Genomic DNA, 20,362 nt, shown 5'->3' with positions numbered 1-20,362 from the left:
TGCTGTTATCCCTGCTTCTATTTCGTCACCATTTACTGTGCCCTTCTTAGCACTTCACTACCTTTGTCCTCCCTTTGTCTCCTTTCGCCTTTTCTAGGTAATATTTTCTTTCGAGGGGATTGTGTCCTCCGAAGACTTTCCACATCTATGACAGGTAATGACCACAGCTATGCTGCTTCGGAAAATATCGGCAGAGGGCATCCTGCGTCGATTACGTCGATCCGTTGTCCCTCGAGGGCCTCCGTCGAGGGTCGGCGTCACCGGATGTTATATACAGGACGCACGGCGCCCGTAGCCTCAGTTCCGTTTTTTCCGCAAACGTGTTTGCTTCGGAATCTCGGCGTGCTCGATTCTTCTCTTCAATAGCGATGTCTTCGTCTTCTTCTACTACCCCAAAGTCGGGCTTTAAAAAATGTCGGGAGTGCGGTTCGAAGATGTCCATCACGGATCCTCACGACATCTGCCTCTGGTGCCTCGGCGAAAATCACGCCTCCGACAACTGCAAGGATTGCCAGTCCCTGACGTCTAAGGCCTTGCAGGAACGTAAGAAGAAATTTAAGGTAGGTAGGGTGTCTAAGCCCCATAAATCGAAGTCCGCTGGACTTTTGACCGATGACTCGAGGGGCGCTTCGCGTCGGCGAAAATCCAGGGGGTCTCAGTCTAGGAGTGGTTCCCGCCATTCCACTTCCTCGTCGAGGCATTCCAGGAAGCTCCGTCACCGGTCGCCTTCCCCGTCCTCGTTTTTCGAATCGCAAAGGCACAGTTCCATCCGCGCCTTCGAAAGAAGCCGGCAGGGAACGGGCTCGCTCCACCACTCGCACGCCTTTGGGCTCGGGAGGTCGGCGCGATCATCGGGAGCCGTCGAGGTCCTGCTCTGACAAGGGAGATTGTCATAGCCGTGCCAGGTCCAGGTCCAGGTCCCGGTCCCCGACGCCATCGAGACCGTCGAAACCTTTGAAGCCTTCGAAGAAGACGTCAACGCCATCAGCACCATGTCCATCGAGGGACTCTCTCGGGGCTCCGCCCTCGAAGCCGTTTGTGAAGGATTTGCCGGAGGTGCCCCAGAGGGCTGTGGAGCCTCCGAGGAAGGCTCTCAGCAAGTCAGTGAGGCCTGTTTTTGAGCCTGACTCTGTTCCTCCTCCCAGATTGGATTTGTTCCAACCTTTGGAGTATATTTCAGAGGTGGAGGAAGGGTCTGATGAGGGGATGGCTGTGCCTCCTGATGTCCCTGATAACCTTTTGTCGGGGCACAGTCAGATGGAGGAACTCTCACTCCTTGCATGGCGCCAGTGGTCTTGACACCTCTCCGGAGGTGGAGTTAGGCAGGCCTGAGCCTGGAACGCATGCCGAATCCTCCTATAGGCGTCTCATGTCCAGGGTGACTGAATACTTGGGGTGGTCTGCTCCACCTGTTGATTTTGATCAGGATGATTTGACGGCCATCCTGGACCAAGGTCCATCCACTGACCCGGTGCTGCTGTTTCACATGGCTTTTTAAAGGAGGGTGGCGGCGGCGGCTTGGACTGCTCCGGAGAGTCTCCCGGCAGTTAATAAGTCACTTCCGAAAAAATACCACCCAGCCAGTAATGACCCCTGCTACTTATCGACGCACCCTACTCCGGAGAGTTTGGTGGTGCAGGCGGCTACGGCCCCCTCGAAGCAGGCTGCATACCCTACCATCCCTCCTGATAGGGACGATAAGCGCTTTGATGGTCGGGCAAAGAAGGTATTTTCATCTGGGGGTATGGCATTGAAGTCGGCCAACTCTACTTGTGCCTTGGTGAGATTCACTCACACTCTGTGGAACTGTGCATCTCTGGCGGCTGAGCATATTCCCGAAGGGGAAGAACGGGATGGTTTTCTAGCCCTCGTGCAAGACAGCAAGGATGCCATGTGCAAATCAGTTCAGTCGGGTTTGGACACGGCAGACTGGGTCAACCGGTCCATGGCTGTGAGCACCGTGATACGCAGGTTTGCGTGGTTGCGGAAGTCGGGGTTTGCTCCTGATGTGAAATCCCGGCTTCTGAGCATGCCCTTTGATGGTGTTCATCTGTTTGGCAGCAAGGCTGACGAGAGCCTTGAGAGTTTGCAGACCTCTGAAGCTGCAGCGAAGTCTTTGAGCCATGCAGTACGTTAACCTATGCCTTTTTGTCTTAGGGGACAGCAATGGAGGGGAGGTTCCTTTCGGTACTACTCTACCTTTGGTAGTTGAAGAGGAGCTGCCAGTCAAAGTGGCCACCATAGGAGTACCAGAGGTGGAAAGCAAGGTACTAGAGGTGCCAAAGCCGCTCGGGCAGTTGCCTCTTTGCCCTCAGGCACTGCCACAGCCGTGTCCGCTCACTCATGAGGCCATGTCCCATGGTTCACCGGTTGGGGACAGACTTGCTGCATCTTGGAGAATGGCTCGCCATTACTTCAGAAGTGTGGGTTCTGGAGATCATAGCCCACGGCTACTGTCTTCCCTTCCGGCAGAGGGCTCACAACAATCCACCGGGGAAGCTCTCTTTGAAGCGTCCCGATCCGCTCCTTGCACAGGAAATCCTATCCCTGCTGGAGAAAGGCGCCATAGAACTGGTGCCTGTAGCAGAGAGGAACAAGGGATGGTATTCCCCTTATTTTTTGATTCCAAAAAAGGATGGGGGATTGAGACCCATCATGGACCTGCGTTGGTTGAACAAGCTCCTCAGGAAGGGCAAGTTCAAGATAGTAACTCTTTCTCAAGTCCTCCAGGCCCTTCAACTTCAGGATTGGTTGGTGTCTCTCGACCTCAAGGATCCTTACTTTCATGTGCCGATTCATCCCAGGCACAGGGAGTACCTGAGGTTCGCGGTTGGTGACTCGCATTTTCAGTTTCGGGTCCGGCCTTTCGGATTGACCTCCGCCCCGAGGGACTTCACCAAGCTGAAGGTGGTGGTGGCAGCGTATCTCAGGAAAGGGGGGATTCACATGTACCCCTACCTGGAGGATTGGTTGATCAGGGCGCCCTCTCCCGAGCAAGCCCTGGATCATCTGTCCGTCACCTGCCACTCCCTTCACAAGCAGGGCTTCTCCCTCAATTTGAACAAGGCACATTTAACACCTACCCAGCGGCTCCAATACATGGGAGTAGTGCTCGACACATCCCTGGGGCAGTGTTCGCCTCCCCAGGTGAGGGCTCATCACATTCTGCAAATGGTGGACAAGTTTCAACGTGCTCAGAATCTCCCGGCGTTTGAGTTCTTGAGGTTGCTCGGCCTCATGGCATCCTGCATTTTCCTGGTGCCAGAGGCCAGGCTGTAGACGAGATCTCTGTAGTGGGCTCTCATGTCAGAGAGATGTCAGATCCCGTTCAGATTCCGACCTCCGTCGCCCAGGATCTTCTATGGTGGGCTGTCGAAGGCAATCGGATGAAGGGTGCACCATTTTGGCAACCATGGCCGGAGGTGATGATCGTGACGGATGCATCCCTTATGGGTTGCGGAGCTCATGCCAACGAGTTGACAGCCAGCGGTCGTTGGTCTCCGTCGGAGTCCAGACTCCACATCAATTTGTTAGAGCTGAGGGCCGTCAGGCTAGCCCTGAAGGCTTTTCTGCCGTCTGTGCGGGGGAAGAATGTCCTGATTATGACGGACAATACAGTGGCCATACACTACCTCAACAAAAAGGCGGGGCAGGGTCACTCCGGTTGTGCAGGGAGGCGATGCAGCCCTGGTTCTGAGCCATCCAGCAGGAAATTTCGATCTCTGCAGTTCATCTGGCCGGAGACGAAAACGCGGCGTTGGACGCTCTAAGCAGGCAGGGCACGGTCTCTCACGAGTGTGAGCTGGCTCAGGAAGTTCTTTTGGAGATCTTTGCCCTTTGGGGAACCCCACAAGTGGATCTCTTCGCCACCAGTGTCAACCGGAAGTGCGTGAGATTCTGCTAGCAGGAATTTCCTCCAAGAGGAGCCTTAGGAGACGCGTTTGTACGCGCTTCCTCCAGTCCCCGTCATTCCGCAAGTGTTGCGGAGGTTACAGAGGTTCGGTTCCCGAATGATCCTCATTGCTCAGCATGGGCCAGGAGAGCGTGGTACCCGGACCTTCTAGACCTGTCCATCTGCCCTCCATGCTGTCTTCCCTAGCGGGACAATCTGCTCTCACGGGAGGGGGTTCGGGTTCTACATCCAGAGGTCAACTCTCTCAGCCTTCATGCTTGGTATCTGAAAGGTTGAGGTATAAGGATTGGGACCTCCACAAAGACGTGATTGAGGTGTTGCTTTTGGCCAGAAGGCCGCAACGAAATCCCTGTACCGTTGCCATTGGAGCAAGTTCTGTAACTGGTGCAGGGTACAGAGTGTGGATCCATTCCTTTGGTTTTGTCTTTTTTGCTTTCCTTAGCCCACAAGGGCCTGCAAGTGGGTACCATTAAGGGTTACCTGGCGGTGCTGTCCATATTTAAACGCTCGTCTGAGGAGTGTTCTTATTTTAAGATTCCTTTGATTTCTCAGTTTCTAAAAGGGCTAACTAATGTGTTTCCACCGTCACCTTTCGAGGTGCCGGGATGGGATTCGAATTTGGTTTTAAAGTTCCTCCGTTTCAGCCCTTACATTCTTGTCTGTTGCGACTGTTGTCCTTTAAAACTGTGTTTTTGGTTGCGGTTACTTCCACTCGCAGAGTGAGTGAGTTGCAGGCACTTTCCACCAAGCCACCCTTTACTGTTTTCCATAAGGACAGGGTTGTCCTGCGGGTACGGCCTTCTTTTCTTCCACAGGTTGTGTCGGAATTCTATTTGAGCCAGAAGGTGATTCTTCCAGCATTTTATCCTCCTCCACATCCTGGCAAGGAAGAGGAGAGGCTCCATAGGTTGGACCCTAGGAGAGCTTTGAGTTTCTATCTCTCACGGATGTCCCGGATCAGAGTGGACGATCAGCTCTTTGTTGGTTATGCTGGAAGGCGCTTGGGTCAGGGTGTTTTCAAACAGACCATGTCCAGATGGATCATTTTGATGATCTCTGAGTGTTACCGTTTGGCGGGAAAGGACCCTCCAGTAGGCTTACGGGCTCGCTCTACTAGGGGTGTGTCTGCCTCCACTGCTCTACAGAGGGGTGTTTCTATTCGCAATATTTGCAAAGCAGCCACATGGGCCTCTGTCCATACTTTTGTGAGACATTATTCCTTGGACTCCATCCATGGGCAGGATTTGGCCTTTGGTAAGGCATTCCTCTATTCAGCCATTTGATTGGGCATTCTAAAATTCTAAATTGGTTATTCTTTCCCACCGCCATACGTTGGTACTGCTTTGGGAGTCTGTCATAGATGTGGAATACGTCGGAGGACACAATCCCCTCGAAGAACAAGTTACTTACCTTATCTGGTAACGTTCTTTCGATGGGATGTTCCACTGACATATTCCACATCGAACCCTCACAGCCTGCCCCTCCACAGAATTTCTTATGCGATTGCAGCTTACGTTTCCGCAAGGTTTTCTGCAGTCATACTGGCAGGAGATTGGTGCCACATGTTCTGGGAAAAAACTACAACTGAGGCTACGGGCGCCGTGCGTCCTATATATAACATGTGGTGATGCCAACGCTTGACGGAGGCCCTCGAGGGACAACGGATCGATGTCATCGAAGCAGGACGCCCTCTGCCGAAATTTTCCGAAGCAGCACAGCTGTGGTACCTGTCATAGATGTGGAATACGTCGGAGGAACATCCCATCGAAAGAATGTTACCAGATAAGGTAAGTAACTTGTTCTTCCTAGAGTTGACTCTTTTTCCTACTTCCGTCCCTCTGCTTTGTACAAGCTTTTCATCTGCTACTTTTTTCCCTATCTCATCTGGTCACCCTGCTTGCCCTCCCATCTCCTTGCTCCGCTTCTTTCCAACTGCTCACTCCAGCCCTGGGGAAGTGGCCTTCTGCTCTCCCAGCAACAGCCTTTTCCTCTCCTTCCCTTCCTCTTTCTTCCCCTGAGCTTCATTTCTCTTTCTTGACCTCTTTTCTCCATTAAGCACTTGTTTTTTGGGGTTTTCTGCATTCTAATGCAGTTATGGCTCAGTCAATGTATTTCTCGAGTGTGTTCACTTTCACCCACACAGTTTTGCATCAGACTCCTGCCCTGTGTACTCCAAGGTTCTTCCTTATAGGGATGGCCTCGTGCTGATTGGTGTGCTATCTTTCCTGCTACAATGTAGTCCGCATTTGTCTTTGAGCTCAAGGCCACACATGCTGTCAAGTTTCTGTGTTCTGTGGCAGAGCCTGGTAGAATTTCTCTTCTCAGAGCTTTCTTCCTGTAGGTAAGTGGGTCATACTCTAGGGCTGCTCACCCATCTCCGTGAGTGACGTCCTTTCAACGGCTGCACCTCTGAGATAATGCAAGAGCCTGTACCTTAATCCCACTAATCCTTCCAGCATAAGCATTGCCTGCATGCACCTGCTTATCAGGCCTCCTGGCATGCCACCATTTGGATCTACCTTCTGCAATTCCATATGGCCCCACTTCTAACCCCAGGTCATGTATAGTTTATGGGAGAGGGGTTTTCAACCAAGTGGCCTTCCTAAAGTCCTACTCGACTAGCCTTCAACACAGTCCTCTTGTTTTCCCTGTTCTGTTTGTGACCAAGTGAGGCTGGTTAAGAAAGGTTTGCAGGAGAACATATGTAGGAGGGCAGCATAGGACAATGTATATAGTTTGGTAGGTAGAGACAGGCTGACAGAGTGGGGTGATGCTCACTTCTAACAAATAGATGTAGAGCAGCAAGGGATATGGCCCTTGTTTGTAAAGCATGTCCTTTCTGAGTTTGGGCTTCTCGGGAGAACACCACAGGGCTAGGACACCCTTTGGTTGGGTAGGTTTGGTCCTAGGTCTTTTCTGGCCCACACAGGCTCAAACAGAGAGTTGCCCTTCCCCGCTTTCACCCTTGGCTGCGACTGCCTGGACTGGATGCCTTGGGCAGGCTAAATTCAGAAAGGAGGAAGCATGCCTCATGGAGTAAATGAGAAAGATATGTATTCCGCCAGCTGTTTTGTGTCCATTGATCTTCTAGGGAGAGAGAGCTTTGCATTTGTTGTGGGACTCTCAAGTCATGGTTACAGTCCTCTGAAATGTCAGGCTGTAGCAAAAAGGCATTAATAATTGACCATTTAGATAGTGAAATGGCAATTTCAATGGATTGCCTTTCTCCTGCAGATTCCTCATCTGATAGATATCCTCATCGTGCTTTGCTGCTTCGGAAAAACTTCGACAGGGGGCGTAGTGGACCTCGACTTGGCCGTCGATCTGTCTTGCTCGGTGCTCGACCGGCGGCTATATATACCATGTCACTATACCCCATACCTCAGTTCCTTTTTTCCCTGCGCTTGACATGCTGATTTAGGAACACAGTTATCGAGTGTTTGACTCTCTTTGACAAATTTTCGTCAGAAATGTATTTTCTGTTCGACCGTGAGATGTCCGTGCCTCGGCGTTTCAAACAGGGTTCGTACTGCCACTCCAAAATAACAATTACCCCCCTGCATGAGATATGCCTCTGGTGCCTCTGCATGGGTCAGGACACGGAGGAGTGTGAGTCGTGCGCTAAAATTCACCCGAAATCAGTGCGTGAGCGCGCTGCTAAGCTCGCTTTGGGCCGACCTCCTTCAGAATCTCTGGCGCGGTCCACTGTCCGGTCCTCTGAGGCCAATCATTGAAAAAGAGAAAGAAAAGCATCAACGGAAGAAGGCCCACTCTAGGAGCCACTCTTCCTCAGCCTCGTTGCACAAGAAAGTGAGGCGCCTCTGCCACTGTCGGGATTCGGTATCTTCGGAAGGAGGCAAGCCATCGGCTGGGCTGACCTCTTGGCAGGAGTGGGAAGATTTCAAGGTCCAGATGCTTGAAATGTTCCAGAAAAATGCTGCTGCAGGAGCAGGTGCCCTCTACGCCCCCAAGCAGCAGGCATCAGAGGCAGCAGCAGCACTCTGCACAGCCGACCCTACGCAACCCCCAGTGCCAAGAAGCCTTCAGGCTCGACACCGAAAAAAGCACAGAACCCTTTAATGTCGGGTCCTTCCTGTGCACCTCAAGGTCCAAGCATCTCAGATGCCATCTTGGTGTCACAGCCCTGATCGACGCCGACAGTCACTTTATCAGTGCCAAAGTACAAGTCCTCAGCGCCGACAAGTCCTTTACCCTGCTCATCCGAACCGAATTTTTTTGGTACCATGCCATTTTCAGTTTTGATGGGGCGGATGATCAAAGGGGGAGGTTGATCCCGTGTACATGGGTACCGGGGATGTTGACGTTCGACGACCAAGCTCAACTATTATAGTTGGCACAGGGGCTTCACGATGCCAGTGGCCTAGACACATCACCTGACTTGGAATTCCAGCAAGGCCAACCTTATACCCACACCCATGTCAAATTTCAGGCACTGGTAGATAGGGTGGTTGACACCTTGGGACTGCAGGCTGCGGCAATGCCAGTCCATGGTTATGAGTTAACTGGCATACTGGATGAGGGTCCGGTTACCGAAAGAAATATTCCTCTAAAGCTTGCAATTGCCGACTCGGTAGCCTTCCTGTGATAGCATCCCTGCTCCGTCCCCCCAGTCAGCTTCACCATGACCGGAAAGTACAGGCTGGCAAGAGGAGACGTATCATTTCTGTCTTCTCAGCTTTCCCCGGAAGGCCTGGTCGTGCAGGCTGTCAATTTCCTCTAGACCAGAATCTTCAACCTCCAATTTGCCTCCGGACAGAGCGGGTAAAAGAATTGACGCCATGGCCAAGAAATATTTTACCTCGGGTAGCGTGGCTCTGAAAGCTACTGACGTGGCCAGAGGTTTCGCAAAATATTCTTTCGGCCTCTGGAAGGCATTGGAACATGCTACGCAGTATATCCCTGAAGGGGAAATGTGAGAAGGCTGCAAATGGGCCTGGTCTTGGCCGACTGCGTGGGCCGTTCAATGGCATTGGCTATTGCATTGAGGAGACAGGCCTATTTGAGGTCTTCAGGCTTTTCGCCTGGTGTCTGTTAGGCAGAATCCTGTGCAGTTCCCTTGGGGAACACTGCAAAAAGATTAAGACTACAGGAGTAAGCAGTAAACCCAATTGGTAGCAGTCTGCACCACCCAGATTTACCTGGTAGCTGTGGCTGAGCAGTCAGACTTCTCTCAAGATTAGTAGGGCAGTATACAGAGCATACATAATAGGGCCAAAAACACAGTGAGGAGCAAACGAACACTGACTAGAGCTTGGTATCAAAAGTATATAATTATTTATTTAAAACACACTTTAGGAAATACACTAAGCACTCTAAATCAAAGGAAGTTCAAACACAGTCAGATAAAGTATGCACACCACCCTTAATAATGATTAGACAAGTCTAGGTTAGAACGCCACTATTTGTAAAAACAGATGTGAGCGCTTAACTCAGATGGCACTCCAATAATTAAGTTAGAGGGAGAGAAAAAGACAGGTCATGAAAATAAACAGTTCCCAACACTTTTCTAAGACCTCAGCAAATTAATGAAGGGAGAGTCTACTGTAGAGCCAAAGTTTATAGGGCAGGGCCACATCGTGGAGGAAACTTGGAGTCGTTGCACTGCTCAGGGATGAAACCAGCCGCGGAGTTTGTTCGGTTAAAAGGTGCGCTCCTTTTATTCGCGGTCCCAGTGGACTGAAGCTTGGCTATCCGGCCGCCGGGATGGTTGGGACTGGCGATTCGACCAAGGGGCGTCCTGGAAGGCAAATGTCGAACTGGTTGTCCCCACCAGCTCAGAGGGAGAAGACTCTTGCAGCTGAAGATCTTCTCTTGTCGTCGGGAAAGTGGCAAGGTCGTTGTAGCAGGGCTCCACCGGTGGTGTCGTTGTTGAAGATGGCTCGGCTTCTCCCCTCTTCGGATTTCTTAAGTCCTGTGGCGGCTTCTGAAGTTCCAGTCCCAAAAGCCTTGCTTTTATGCAGAAAACCCCCCATTAAAACAGCCTAGCTGTCACTCATACATGCTAAGTGGTGAGCCAGGCGGCTCACTACTGGGCCAATCAAGACAGAGTGCGACTTGGGTTGCTAAGGCAACACAGTCCAGGGTGCCAATTCCCCCACCCACACATCCTGTGAATCCCAGACAGAGTGGCACCATTTGGAGGGCTTCTGTGGAGAAGCCCGCCAAAAAGTGGAACAAAGGGCCCGACCTTGGTTGGAGTTACAGAGACTGACACGTACGCCATTTTGCGAAAGAGTTCTGGCAAAAAGACCCAACCGGTGATTTTATATTAATTAAATAAACCGGCGGTATCTTTACAATGCACCAAAAAAGTGGTGCGTTTAAAATGAATGGGAAAATCCCATAGGAAATATTCTGGTGGAATATTTTGCGTGGTAACCACTGCAACCAGCCAGAAACTCGACAAGGGGGGACTGGACAGTGCCCCCTTGGAAACAGACCCAGGTGTAATCTAATTAACCCCTTCCAGTACTTCCACAATATGATGGTTTGTACTGGTTCCTATAAAGCCAATGGTGACTTTACATGCCCTGGGAGGCAGTAGTCAGTCCCAGGGTATGGAGTCTATGTTTGGGGGTCACTATGACATCCCTGTGTTACTGCACTGAGGGTGCTGTGTGACACATATACCAAAACAGATGATACCCTATGGAGTAAAAGACCCCATAGCCCATAAGCACATACCAAGTCAAAGACATTCCTCAAATCATGCCTAAGAGTGGGAAGGAAAGAGTCTCACTCTTAGCAGGAGAAAAAAAAAATCCAGCAAAGCTGCTGGGGGCCTCACTAGGTTTGGGGAATTAGCCTTCTAAGAGAATTCTCCCTAACAGTGTCCAAAACAAATTGCTGTACATCTCCTTTGAGGGGGAATTCCTTTTCAGCTAGAAGGCCGATTGACTCCTTACATTTTTCCAGGCAGTCAGGATTGCTGCCAAGTAACTGGGCCAACCCTGCCTTGCCTCTAGGGGCAGGGGCTACATGCCCTATGTAATAGATATGGAGTGTGTGGAGGCGCACTCTGTGTTAAATACTTTCTTCTTAGAATAAGATCAATTCCTATAGTTCTTAAGTGGATTTTCAAGGTGCTCCCAGCTAGTAGAGTGCTACCCCTACTCTAACAAATGTGAAAAGAAATGGTACAACGAAAACCTCGTTGTACAAACTGAGGCACAACATAAGGCAAAAAAATGTTGCTCCGGGTTCTTTTGCAATTACCAAAAACTTAGTAGTTCATCATTCAATTGGTGCATGTTAATTCATATTAATCATCTTTATAGTCCTAAAAGACATTTATTTTCATATAATCATTAATGTTTCATAGATTCAAGTTATACATCACAAACAAAAATGTTATTCACTCATATATATATATATTTTTTTTGACAATACATATTTCTTTCACATATTTTTCTCATGTGTTACAAACTGTTAATTGTTCATGTGATCCAATAATCTTGATAGGTTTCCAAATCTTTCGGGCAATTAATACATTATTTTAATTTGTATTTTTCTGAAAACTAAGAATTACACTTTTACTAGCTCAAAACTCATGAAGTAACCTTTAGAATTCGTATCAAGAGAAAAGCTTGCTGCCCAGATAGAGTAAATTTCCAAAGCTGTAATAATAAAAAATGAAATGCGTGTCTCCATAAAGTGATCGTCAGTAAATGGGGCGGTGGTGTGCAGAGGGAACAGTCGCTGTGGTAAGCGCTGGGTCCCCCTGCTCATCAACTGATTTATACGAGTCTCAAATGCGATACATGTTTTACAGAATTGCATTTTTCACTCACCACTGCCTTATAGCAGGAAGGCGCAGCTCCCGCCGGCCAGGCAAGGGCAGAAGCGTATCTCGCGCCCCGGAAGGGATAGTGGGGCTTCCAGTGGCCAACAAGCAGCGATAGCTGCGGGGGCCGGTCCGACGCTCTAAGCCACTTTGTTTTCCCCTCCCACTGTCGGAGCACTGGACCCAATGGCAGGAGATTACCTCTGACGCTTGGGCCATGGAGCTCATGCGGTGGGGCTCTTGTCTGTCCTTCTTAAGGAAGCCTCCAGACAGACCCCCACCACCTCCAAGCCAACCGGGACAGGAGCTTCAGGAAGAACTGAGAGCCCTGTTGTTGAAGGGAGCCATGGAAGTGGTACAACCCAAGCAGAGAGGATCCGGCTGCTATACCCGGTATTTCATAGTGCCCAAGAAAGGAGGAGGTCTGTGTCCCATTTTGGAGCTCCTGGCCTTGAACAAGTTCATGAGAAAAGTCAAGTTCAAGATGGTGACGTTGAGAGAACTTCTCCACGCTCTTGAAGTAGAGGACTGGCTGGTGTCTGTAGATTTGCACGATTCTTATTTCCATGTGCCGATACATCGAAAGTGCAGGAAGTTCCTGAGGTTCCTCACAGGGGACAAGCACTATCAGTTCAAGGTGCTTCCCTTTGGATTGACCTCCGCTCCAAGGCTCTTCATCAAGCTCATGGCAGTCGTCGCGGCTCACCTCAGGTTATGCAGAGTCCATGTATTCCCATACCTGGACCACTGGTTGGTCTGGGGGAAGTCGGCAGAGCAGGTTTTGTCTCACCTAGAGGACACCTGCTCACTACTCCACAGGCTGGGCTTCGGCCTAAACTTGAAGAAGTCCCATGTGATGCCAGTCCAGAGGCTCTAGTTCATCTGAGCAGTCCTAGACACACTGGTGCGGAAGGCCTTTCCCTCCCGAGGAGAGAATCACCAGCATTGCGCTGATGGTGAACCAGTTCCAGAACCACACCACCTTACCAGAAGCTTCATTCCTCTGTCTGTTAAACCTCATGGCCGCCTGTATCTTGCTAGTGCCAGAGGCTAGGCTGCCTACGGAGCCAGTGGTCCCATTACCTAGGAGCCTTCTCGAAATCCCTCAAGGTATACAGGGCAGTGGTCGACGACCTTGGTTTTTGGGCCGACAGCAGCAACCTCATGGTGGGGGAGTCCTTCTGGCCTCATGGGCTGCAGGGCCGAGTGGTCATGGATGCGTCTCTGAAGGTTTGGGGTGCTCACTGCAAGGACTTGCAGGTGAACTGCCTCTGGTCAGCGACAGAAGCCAGGTGACATGTCAACATGCTGGAATTGCGAACCATCAGGTTAACCCTGAGAGCGTTTGCTCCGTCTCTGGGGGGAAGCATGTTCTGATTCTGACAGACAATACAGTTGCCATGCACCACCTGAACAAGCAAGGTGGCGTGCATTTCCTCCCCCTCTGCATAGAGGAGATGCAGCTGTGGTTCCGGCTATTGGAGAACCAGATCTCAGTCTCAGCATTTCATCTGGTGGGGACAGAGAATTTGATTTTTGATTTAATTTTTTGCATTTGTAGCATGTACCACGAAATGAACCGTATATTGGCGCAGATGACACGGCTGAGTAGACGAGAAAGATTGAAACAGGCTCCCAGAAAACATGGGTCGTCTACCTAAAAAGGAAGGTTTTCAGAGCCTGGCGAAATTGGAGAAGTGAACTCATTGTTCTCAGAGGTAGTGGCAGAGAATTCCACAGCCTGGGACCAAAAACCGAAAATCTTCTGTCACCTCTAGATGTAAAAGCTGAGTGAGGGATAATCAGAAGATGTCTGTCGCTGGATCGCAATTGTCTCGTCGGGTGATATGGCAGTATAAGCTCTTGTAAATACAAAGGAGCAACGCCATTGATACATTTGAAGACAATACAGGCTGTTTTGAACTTAATGCGATCCTCAACTGATAGCCAATGCAACTCCGGGTGAAATGGAGACACATGGTCAGCTTTTCTTAGCCTAAATATAAGTCTGACAGCCGCATTTTGTGCTTTCTGGAGCCGATGAAGCTGTTTGGCAGGAATGCCCAACAGCTGGCTATTACAGTAGTCCGAATGGGCAATAGTCAGTGGTCCTACCACAGATGCATGACCTTTAGTTGGTATGTAGGGGAGTGCTTGGCGTAGCATTCGTAAAACAAAATATATTGCTTTAATCTTGGCTCCCACCTGGGCATCACTGCCCAGGTCTTCTTGCCACATACATCCCAGATTTTTGACTTTAGATACAAATTTGAGGCTCTTGGCCAAGAGTGTTGGAATAGGCAGCTTCTTGGCTGCTAACAGCAGATGTTTAGGTCCGAACAGTTTGGCGGATGCTCTGGGCAGTTCTTACACGAGTGGGAAGTGTGCCAAGAAGTCCTAGAGGAGGTCTTCTCTCACTGCAGTATCCCATCAGTGGACCTCCTTGCTGCGGTGTCCAACAGGAAGTGCAGACAGTTTTGCTCAAGGAATTCCCAGCAAACAACACACTAGGGGACGCGTTTCGGGTGGACTTGCCCCTCCTCTTCACTACGCCTTCCCTCCGATTCCCGTCATTCTTTGGGTTCTCAGGAGGCTCAAGAGGTTTTGAGCAACCATGATACTAATCGCCCTGGACTCGGCAAGGAGGACTTGGTACTCAGATCTTCTAGATCGGACCATCTGACCACCTTTCTGGTTGCCTCAGCGCCTGGGGCTTCTAACCCAGTTGGAAGGTCGGTGCTACACCCGAACCCCTTAACCTACAGTCGTGGCTCTTGAGAGGATGATATATGATGACTGGAACCTCTACAAGGAGGTACTTTAGGTGTTGCTAGCTTCACGCAGACCATCTACAAGATCTCTGCACATGTGCAGGTGGAGCAGATTTGAGGCATGGTGCAGGACACGCAAGATTGACCCCATCAATTGTCCCACCACTACAGTGAAGGAGTTCCTTCTGTCACTGGCCTTAGCAGGCCTTCAGGTCACCACAGTCAAAGGTTTTCATCTGTCACAGGCCATAGATCTGCCGGTCTTTTATCCACCTCTGCACCCTTCTAAAGAAGAGGAGCATTTCCACCGGCTGGATCTTAAAAGGGCCCTGAGTTTCTACATTGCAAGGACGTCTGAATTTTGAAAATCTGATCAACTGTTTGTGGACTATTCTCTAGCCCGTAAAGGTCTAGCGGTGACCAAGCAAACACTGTCCCGGTGGATCATTTTGTGCATAGTAAAGTGCTACCAATCTGCAGGCAGGGAGCTGCCTTCTGGCATCAAGGCATACTCAACTAGAAGGGTCTCTACTTCGACTGCCTTAAAAAGGGGGGTCCCTCCCGTTTAGGGATATTTGTTGTGCGGCAACATGGTCCTCACTTCACACGTTCACTCGACACTACAGTCTGGATGTTGCCCATGGGGCTGATGCACAGTTTGGCAGGGTGGTTCTGCAAAATCTGTTTTAACTTTCTGCCTGCCTCCTTTGCCTCACTGCTTGGGGAGTCTAACAGATGAGGCTATGCATTGAAGAAGAAATTACTTACTGTTCTTTCTATGGATTCCTCTCCTGCAAATTCCTCATCTCCCCGCTCATCCATCCCCGCTCAGAAAGTTTGGCGATTGGTGCACTTCTCTCTTTTAGTGGGTTGACACCTGGGGATGGCCCTAGGATGACAATTGTCTGTCGTTCATGCTGCATGTTTTCTACTCCATCCAAGAAAAAAATAACATTCTTTTCTGGTGCTACAAATTGTGGTATCTTTCACAAGGTTTTTTCTTCCATTGGGAAGCTTATTGTTTTGTTAACCTCTTACGGGCTGGTTAGCCCCTTTTTCTCTCTGTTTTCCTATGCAGTGGTGGAGCTCGGGGGGGGGAAAGGGGGCAACTGAGGTATAGGGCGTAGTGACGTGGTATATATACGACATCCAACATCACGACCGGAGCCGATGATCTAGCACCGAACAAGACAGATCCACAGCCAAGTCGTGGGGTCCACTATGCCCCCTGTCAGTTTTTCAGAAGCAGGAGAACTGGATGAGGTTCTCCATCAGATGAGAAATCTACAGGAGAAGAATTTATAGAAAGAACATTAGGGTAAGTCATTTCTCCATTGAAACTTAAAAGTCCCCAAACCCCCGGGCCCAATGAGTTAGCGAATAGTGTCCTGAAAAAGAATCCGCAGGGGTGAGCAACTATCGTGAAGGTACTATTTGTCAAAGTTTGCCAAGAGCGGATTATCCCGTTCTCCTGGCGCTAGCCGATCCTGATTTCAGTGTACAAAAAAGGTGACAGAATGGGACCGTAAAAATATAGGCTACTTTCGCTGTTGGATACAACTGGAAAAGTGTTTGCCTCTTTTGTACTAAAAGCTCTCCAAGATTGGGTGGAAGAAAATAAAATCTTGCATAACTTCCAAACAGGCTTTCTGTCCGGATGCTCCACCACACACACTATTAGATTACTGGACAGATGTATGCATACAGCGTCTAGCACATGAGGTCTTTCACTGCATGTGACAATTGTAGACTTCTGTGCAGCATTTGATTCAGTCAGCTGAACTAAATTATGGTGTAAGCTGCACATTCTGGGATGTCCACAGTGGCTGGTGCAAGTAATTAAAAATGTTTGCACAAGCATACAACGGCCTGTGTTCACCTAGATGATGTGGGCGCTATGTCGAGTCAGACAAGGATGTGTGTTGGCTCTCCTATTGTTTAACCTGTACCTTGCAGACTTGCCTGCTAGGCTAAATAGAACGTTTGGTTGTCTGCCTAAGTTAGGTTGCATCCAAGATCGCTAGCATATTGTATGCTGACGACCTGGTGCTCTTAGATCATACCTTTCATGGAATGAAACGCCAGCTGCATATACTAATAGAAAACGCCCAGGAAAACAGTATGACAATAAACCGGATGAAACAAAGGTCCTGCTTGTGCCTGATACGAAATTCTATCATGTTAGGATGTCACCTGTATTGGAGATTGAGTATGTTAATAAATACACCTATTTGGGGCTGGCATTGAGTGATGCTATGGATTACGCTGAGATAAGAGAGGCCAACATAAGAAAAGCTAAGCAGTTAATTTACCTGGTGAATAACTTCTCTAAACAAACTGCAGGCTTCACAATTGAAGGAATCCTGATCTTTTAAAAACAGTGATTCAGCTGTGCAATTTTGTATGGGCTGGAGGCGCTGCTTTTGAATGATTTGGATTGGATGGACCATCTTGAGGGTTTCCTCCAGAGGACAATATTGAAACTCTTGTCGTCAACCCATATGAAGTATATAAGGTTAGAGGTAGGACTTACCCCTTTGCAAGGCCAGATCCTGACGAAAAGAGGGGAGTTGTACTTGAAGTCAAGAGCCGAACCAAAATGGCCCAGTTTGTCTAGTTTAGGGGGAAATCATAGCACAGAGCCTTGCAAAAAGGAAAACATTTTGGGGATTAAAGTGAGGAATTCTTTGCAACCATTAATTGGGCAATCCAAGACCTGGAAGTAACTATGAAAGAGCAAAATGCTCTTTTAAGAAAAAGGTTTTGCAATGGGACAGAATCAAAAAATACACTCATTTGTCATCATTAAAGAACTATAAACGTAGCTAATGTGATCCATAGTTTCTTGAAGCCGCAAGTGTATCTTCTCAAAAGCTCTAGCCCTATGGTCCGTGACCTGATGCTTCGGCTTTGTTTTAACCTTAATGGTAAAGGGTCCACAATTCCTCAAGAATCCAGGATGTGTAGGATTTGTAAGTCTACTTATACTTTGGAAACTATAAAGTATGTGTTCACTGAGTGTGTGGCATTAGTTTCTGTTTACATGTGCATACTGGGGCCTTTTCTGTGGACATATGACTCGATCAAATCCTTGGACTTTTGGTGCTATTGTTTAAGTTAAGACTCTGAATCATTGCACTTGTCACTTTTTTGCTTGTGGCGACACATCGTGAAATTGCTTGAGTAATATTGGAAAGATAGGCATGTAGATTGTGAGGTGATTGGGGCGAGTATGGCAGGGTTTTTGGTAGGGTTTATATTTTAATTGTGGATAAGTTGGATGAATTATTGCACATGTAATGAGTAGTGGATTGTAATATATGTATTGTTTTGTAAGTTACATTTGAACTGTATACAAATAAAACATATTTTTTTTACAAATTAATAATTGGAGTTTTCCAGTTCTTGTTCAACCCTTTGGGAACCAATGAAAGTGGGCTTCAATCAGGCCCACAAAGCTATTACAGTTCTCTTAGTCTTTCAGGAAGAGGGAAGATTTGTGTTCACTGCCAGTGCATAGGTAGCAACTATGTGCGAAATCTGCACTTTGCCAGATGTAGCCTTGAGAATTGCATTCTGATTCTCACTTCGGAAGTTGACCAAATATTCTGTGCTTTAGGACAAATCATTTTATTCCCTTTATTTTCCATGCCTTTAATTGCATGAATGTACAATGCAGGATGAAATGTAAGAAATGACGCCATAATGCATTGTGTCATATAGTATCACTTGTTAGAAACAAGGACATGATGAGCATTCCGTGGGCTCAGCCACAGCTGGGCACGCATTATATGGTATACACTTCCGCTTTCCTGCCACACATCCCAGGAGGCGGTAGCTTAGCTCCTGAGGCTCAGCGGGCTTCTCTTCTCCTCCTCTCTGGATCTGATTGACTCTTTATCTCTCCCAGTGCAAAGGGGTGGGACTATCCACTGTTCTCTCGTTCCCAGCAAGGATGGTGAATAGCGAGGGTCAGAGACCATACTAACCGTTTGCACCGGAAGTTTCAAGTTATCACACAGTTTAACTCCTGTATAACCAAGAAAGGTATTGGGACCTTTTGTGATAAAGGAGGATAACTTATATCCATTTCAGGGGATTTCATGTTCTCTAAGGGGGTGGAGGGCTCTCCCGCAGTGAGATCTCACTTGCCCTGTCCCCCAGGGGTGTTAAGCTTAGCAGGCTTACCTCCCTAGTCCCGAAGGGGGTGTGTCCACATTGGAGAGAGGGAACAAATTACCTGGATTCATCACAAGGTGCTGAAAACAAGTAGAGGGGGAGAAGAGCAGAAAGAGGACCATCTGGAAGAAAGAGGAGACAATGAGGGTGAAAGGTAAGCAGAGGCTGAAAAAAGTAACATCCACAAGTCGAGTGAGGTGCAGATAAGAGAGAGACAAAAATGAGTGGGATATCCAGATCTGGAAGGAGGCAGCGCTGGAGGAGAAGATAGGAGACCAAGAACACCAATGGACTAATAGTGGAGGAGAGTGAATGAGAGGTCATGCTAAGCTCTAGGGGAACAAAAGTTATAGATTGAGGGGAAGAGGTGAACTCCTGACTATGAAAAGGCAGAGTCTAGATTGGATGGAGGTGCTAACAGGTAACTGGGTGTTGAGGAGGAAGACTGGATACTGGGCCAGAGAGCCACAACCCTGGTAAAGGGAGGTGTTGAGCGTCTTAGGAGGCCACTCCTGACCTTCCTCTGGCTTTGTCCTATCTGCTTATGGTTCTGGGCAGTGGTGAGCGGCCTGCTCTGGCCCAACCTCTGGACACAACATTGGCACCCATTCTGATCCACATGGAGTGTGAGGAGATCTCCCCACTGTACTCAAGCCAGCTACATACACTGCCAAGAAAGTAGTAAGACAAGAAAGACACATCTCTCTTGCACTATGAGTGACAAATTAGGTCCTGAGATATGAGCGACCATTCTACTTTGGATTGTCTTCTTTTTGGTTATCCCATTTTTCACAAAATGTGCAAAACTGCAGTAAACGGTTTTTAAAGAGACTAGATGTGTTATGCCTTTTTGTGGGAACCACTCAGCTTTGTGGCCTAAATTGCAGACCTCAGTATCTCCTGGTAGTTCCTGCTATTTGTTAATCTGCAAGTGCTGCTATCCTACATGTTCTCTTCAGGCCAAAGCCCGAATGCATTCAATGAACTCTGCTGACAGCACTTGTTTATACTGCTGTTTAATGTAATACCAGTTATAATTTTTAACAAGATATTTTGCGTATATTGACAAACTCTAAGCACTGACTGGCCAGTATGCCTACTTCTTTAGAGAAGTAACCAGTATTCTACTATGCAACTCAATTCTAATAATTATATCTACATCAGTAGAATGAAAGCTTGAGTTAACTCGCTGGCTTTCAAACGTATCCGTTTGAAGCATGATGATCTCTTTAGAAGGCATACTTAAACAATTGGCTCCCTTCGAGCTCAAATGACAGGTGTAATCTCTTTAGCCCTTTAAGACTCACGTTTACTGCCTGATTAATCTGCAGTTTCGAATGAAAGCAGGCCATTAATATGTAACTTTATAAATGTATTGTGCAGATTTTGTTAGCGTTGTACTGGCAGCAGAACTATTTGTAACGCAGTGGGCAATACATTGCTCTGGATGTTGATTTTTCTGTTGAGTGCTGCATGCTTTTCTCTTATTGCAGGCAGGACTACCATTGCTGGGCAGTGTATCAATGCTACCTGCCATCACCTACTGCTGATGGCGGCTGTGATGGAGATCTGGAGGGAGCCTGCACAATTGTTGTCAACGCATTGGTGGATTTCTGGAACAGGTATCGTAACCAGCTTATGATGAACCATTTTATTTTTTTCCGGGATACATTCTCTCTACAGATTTCTCACCTT

At 48.5% G+C, this 20,362-nt stretch overlaps 1 protein-coding gene across 6 annotated transcripts in view; it reads left to right on the top strand.

Moving 5' to 3' along the window:
• FANCA (FA complementation group A) overlaps window positions 1-20,362 on the top strand; it is a 3,206,914-nt gene that overhangs the window by 1,994,443 nt on the left and 1,192,109 nt on the right. For all 6 annotated transcript variants that reach the window (XM_069646037.1, XM_069646039.1, XM_069646038.1 and 3 more), the window contains one exon: window positions 20,161-20,289. In XM_069646037.1, coding sequence (XP_069502138.1) covers window positions 20,161-20,289 — 129 coding nt within the window. The remainder of the gene's footprint in view (window positions 1-20,160; window positions 20,290-20,362) is intronic.

Source organism: Ambystoma mexicanum, chromosome 2p (assembly GCF_040938575.1).
Source record: "Ambystoma mexicanum isolate Mex_15411 chromosome 2p, UKY_AmexF1_1, whole genome shotgun sequence".
NCBI classification, from domain to species: domain Eukaryota; kingdom Metazoa; phylum Chordata; class Amphibia; order Caudata; family Ambystomatidae; genus Ambystoma; species Ambystoma mexicanum.
The sequence above is the reverse complement of the archived record's forward strand: the minus strand, read 5'-3'. Positions and strand labels throughout refer to the sequence as shown.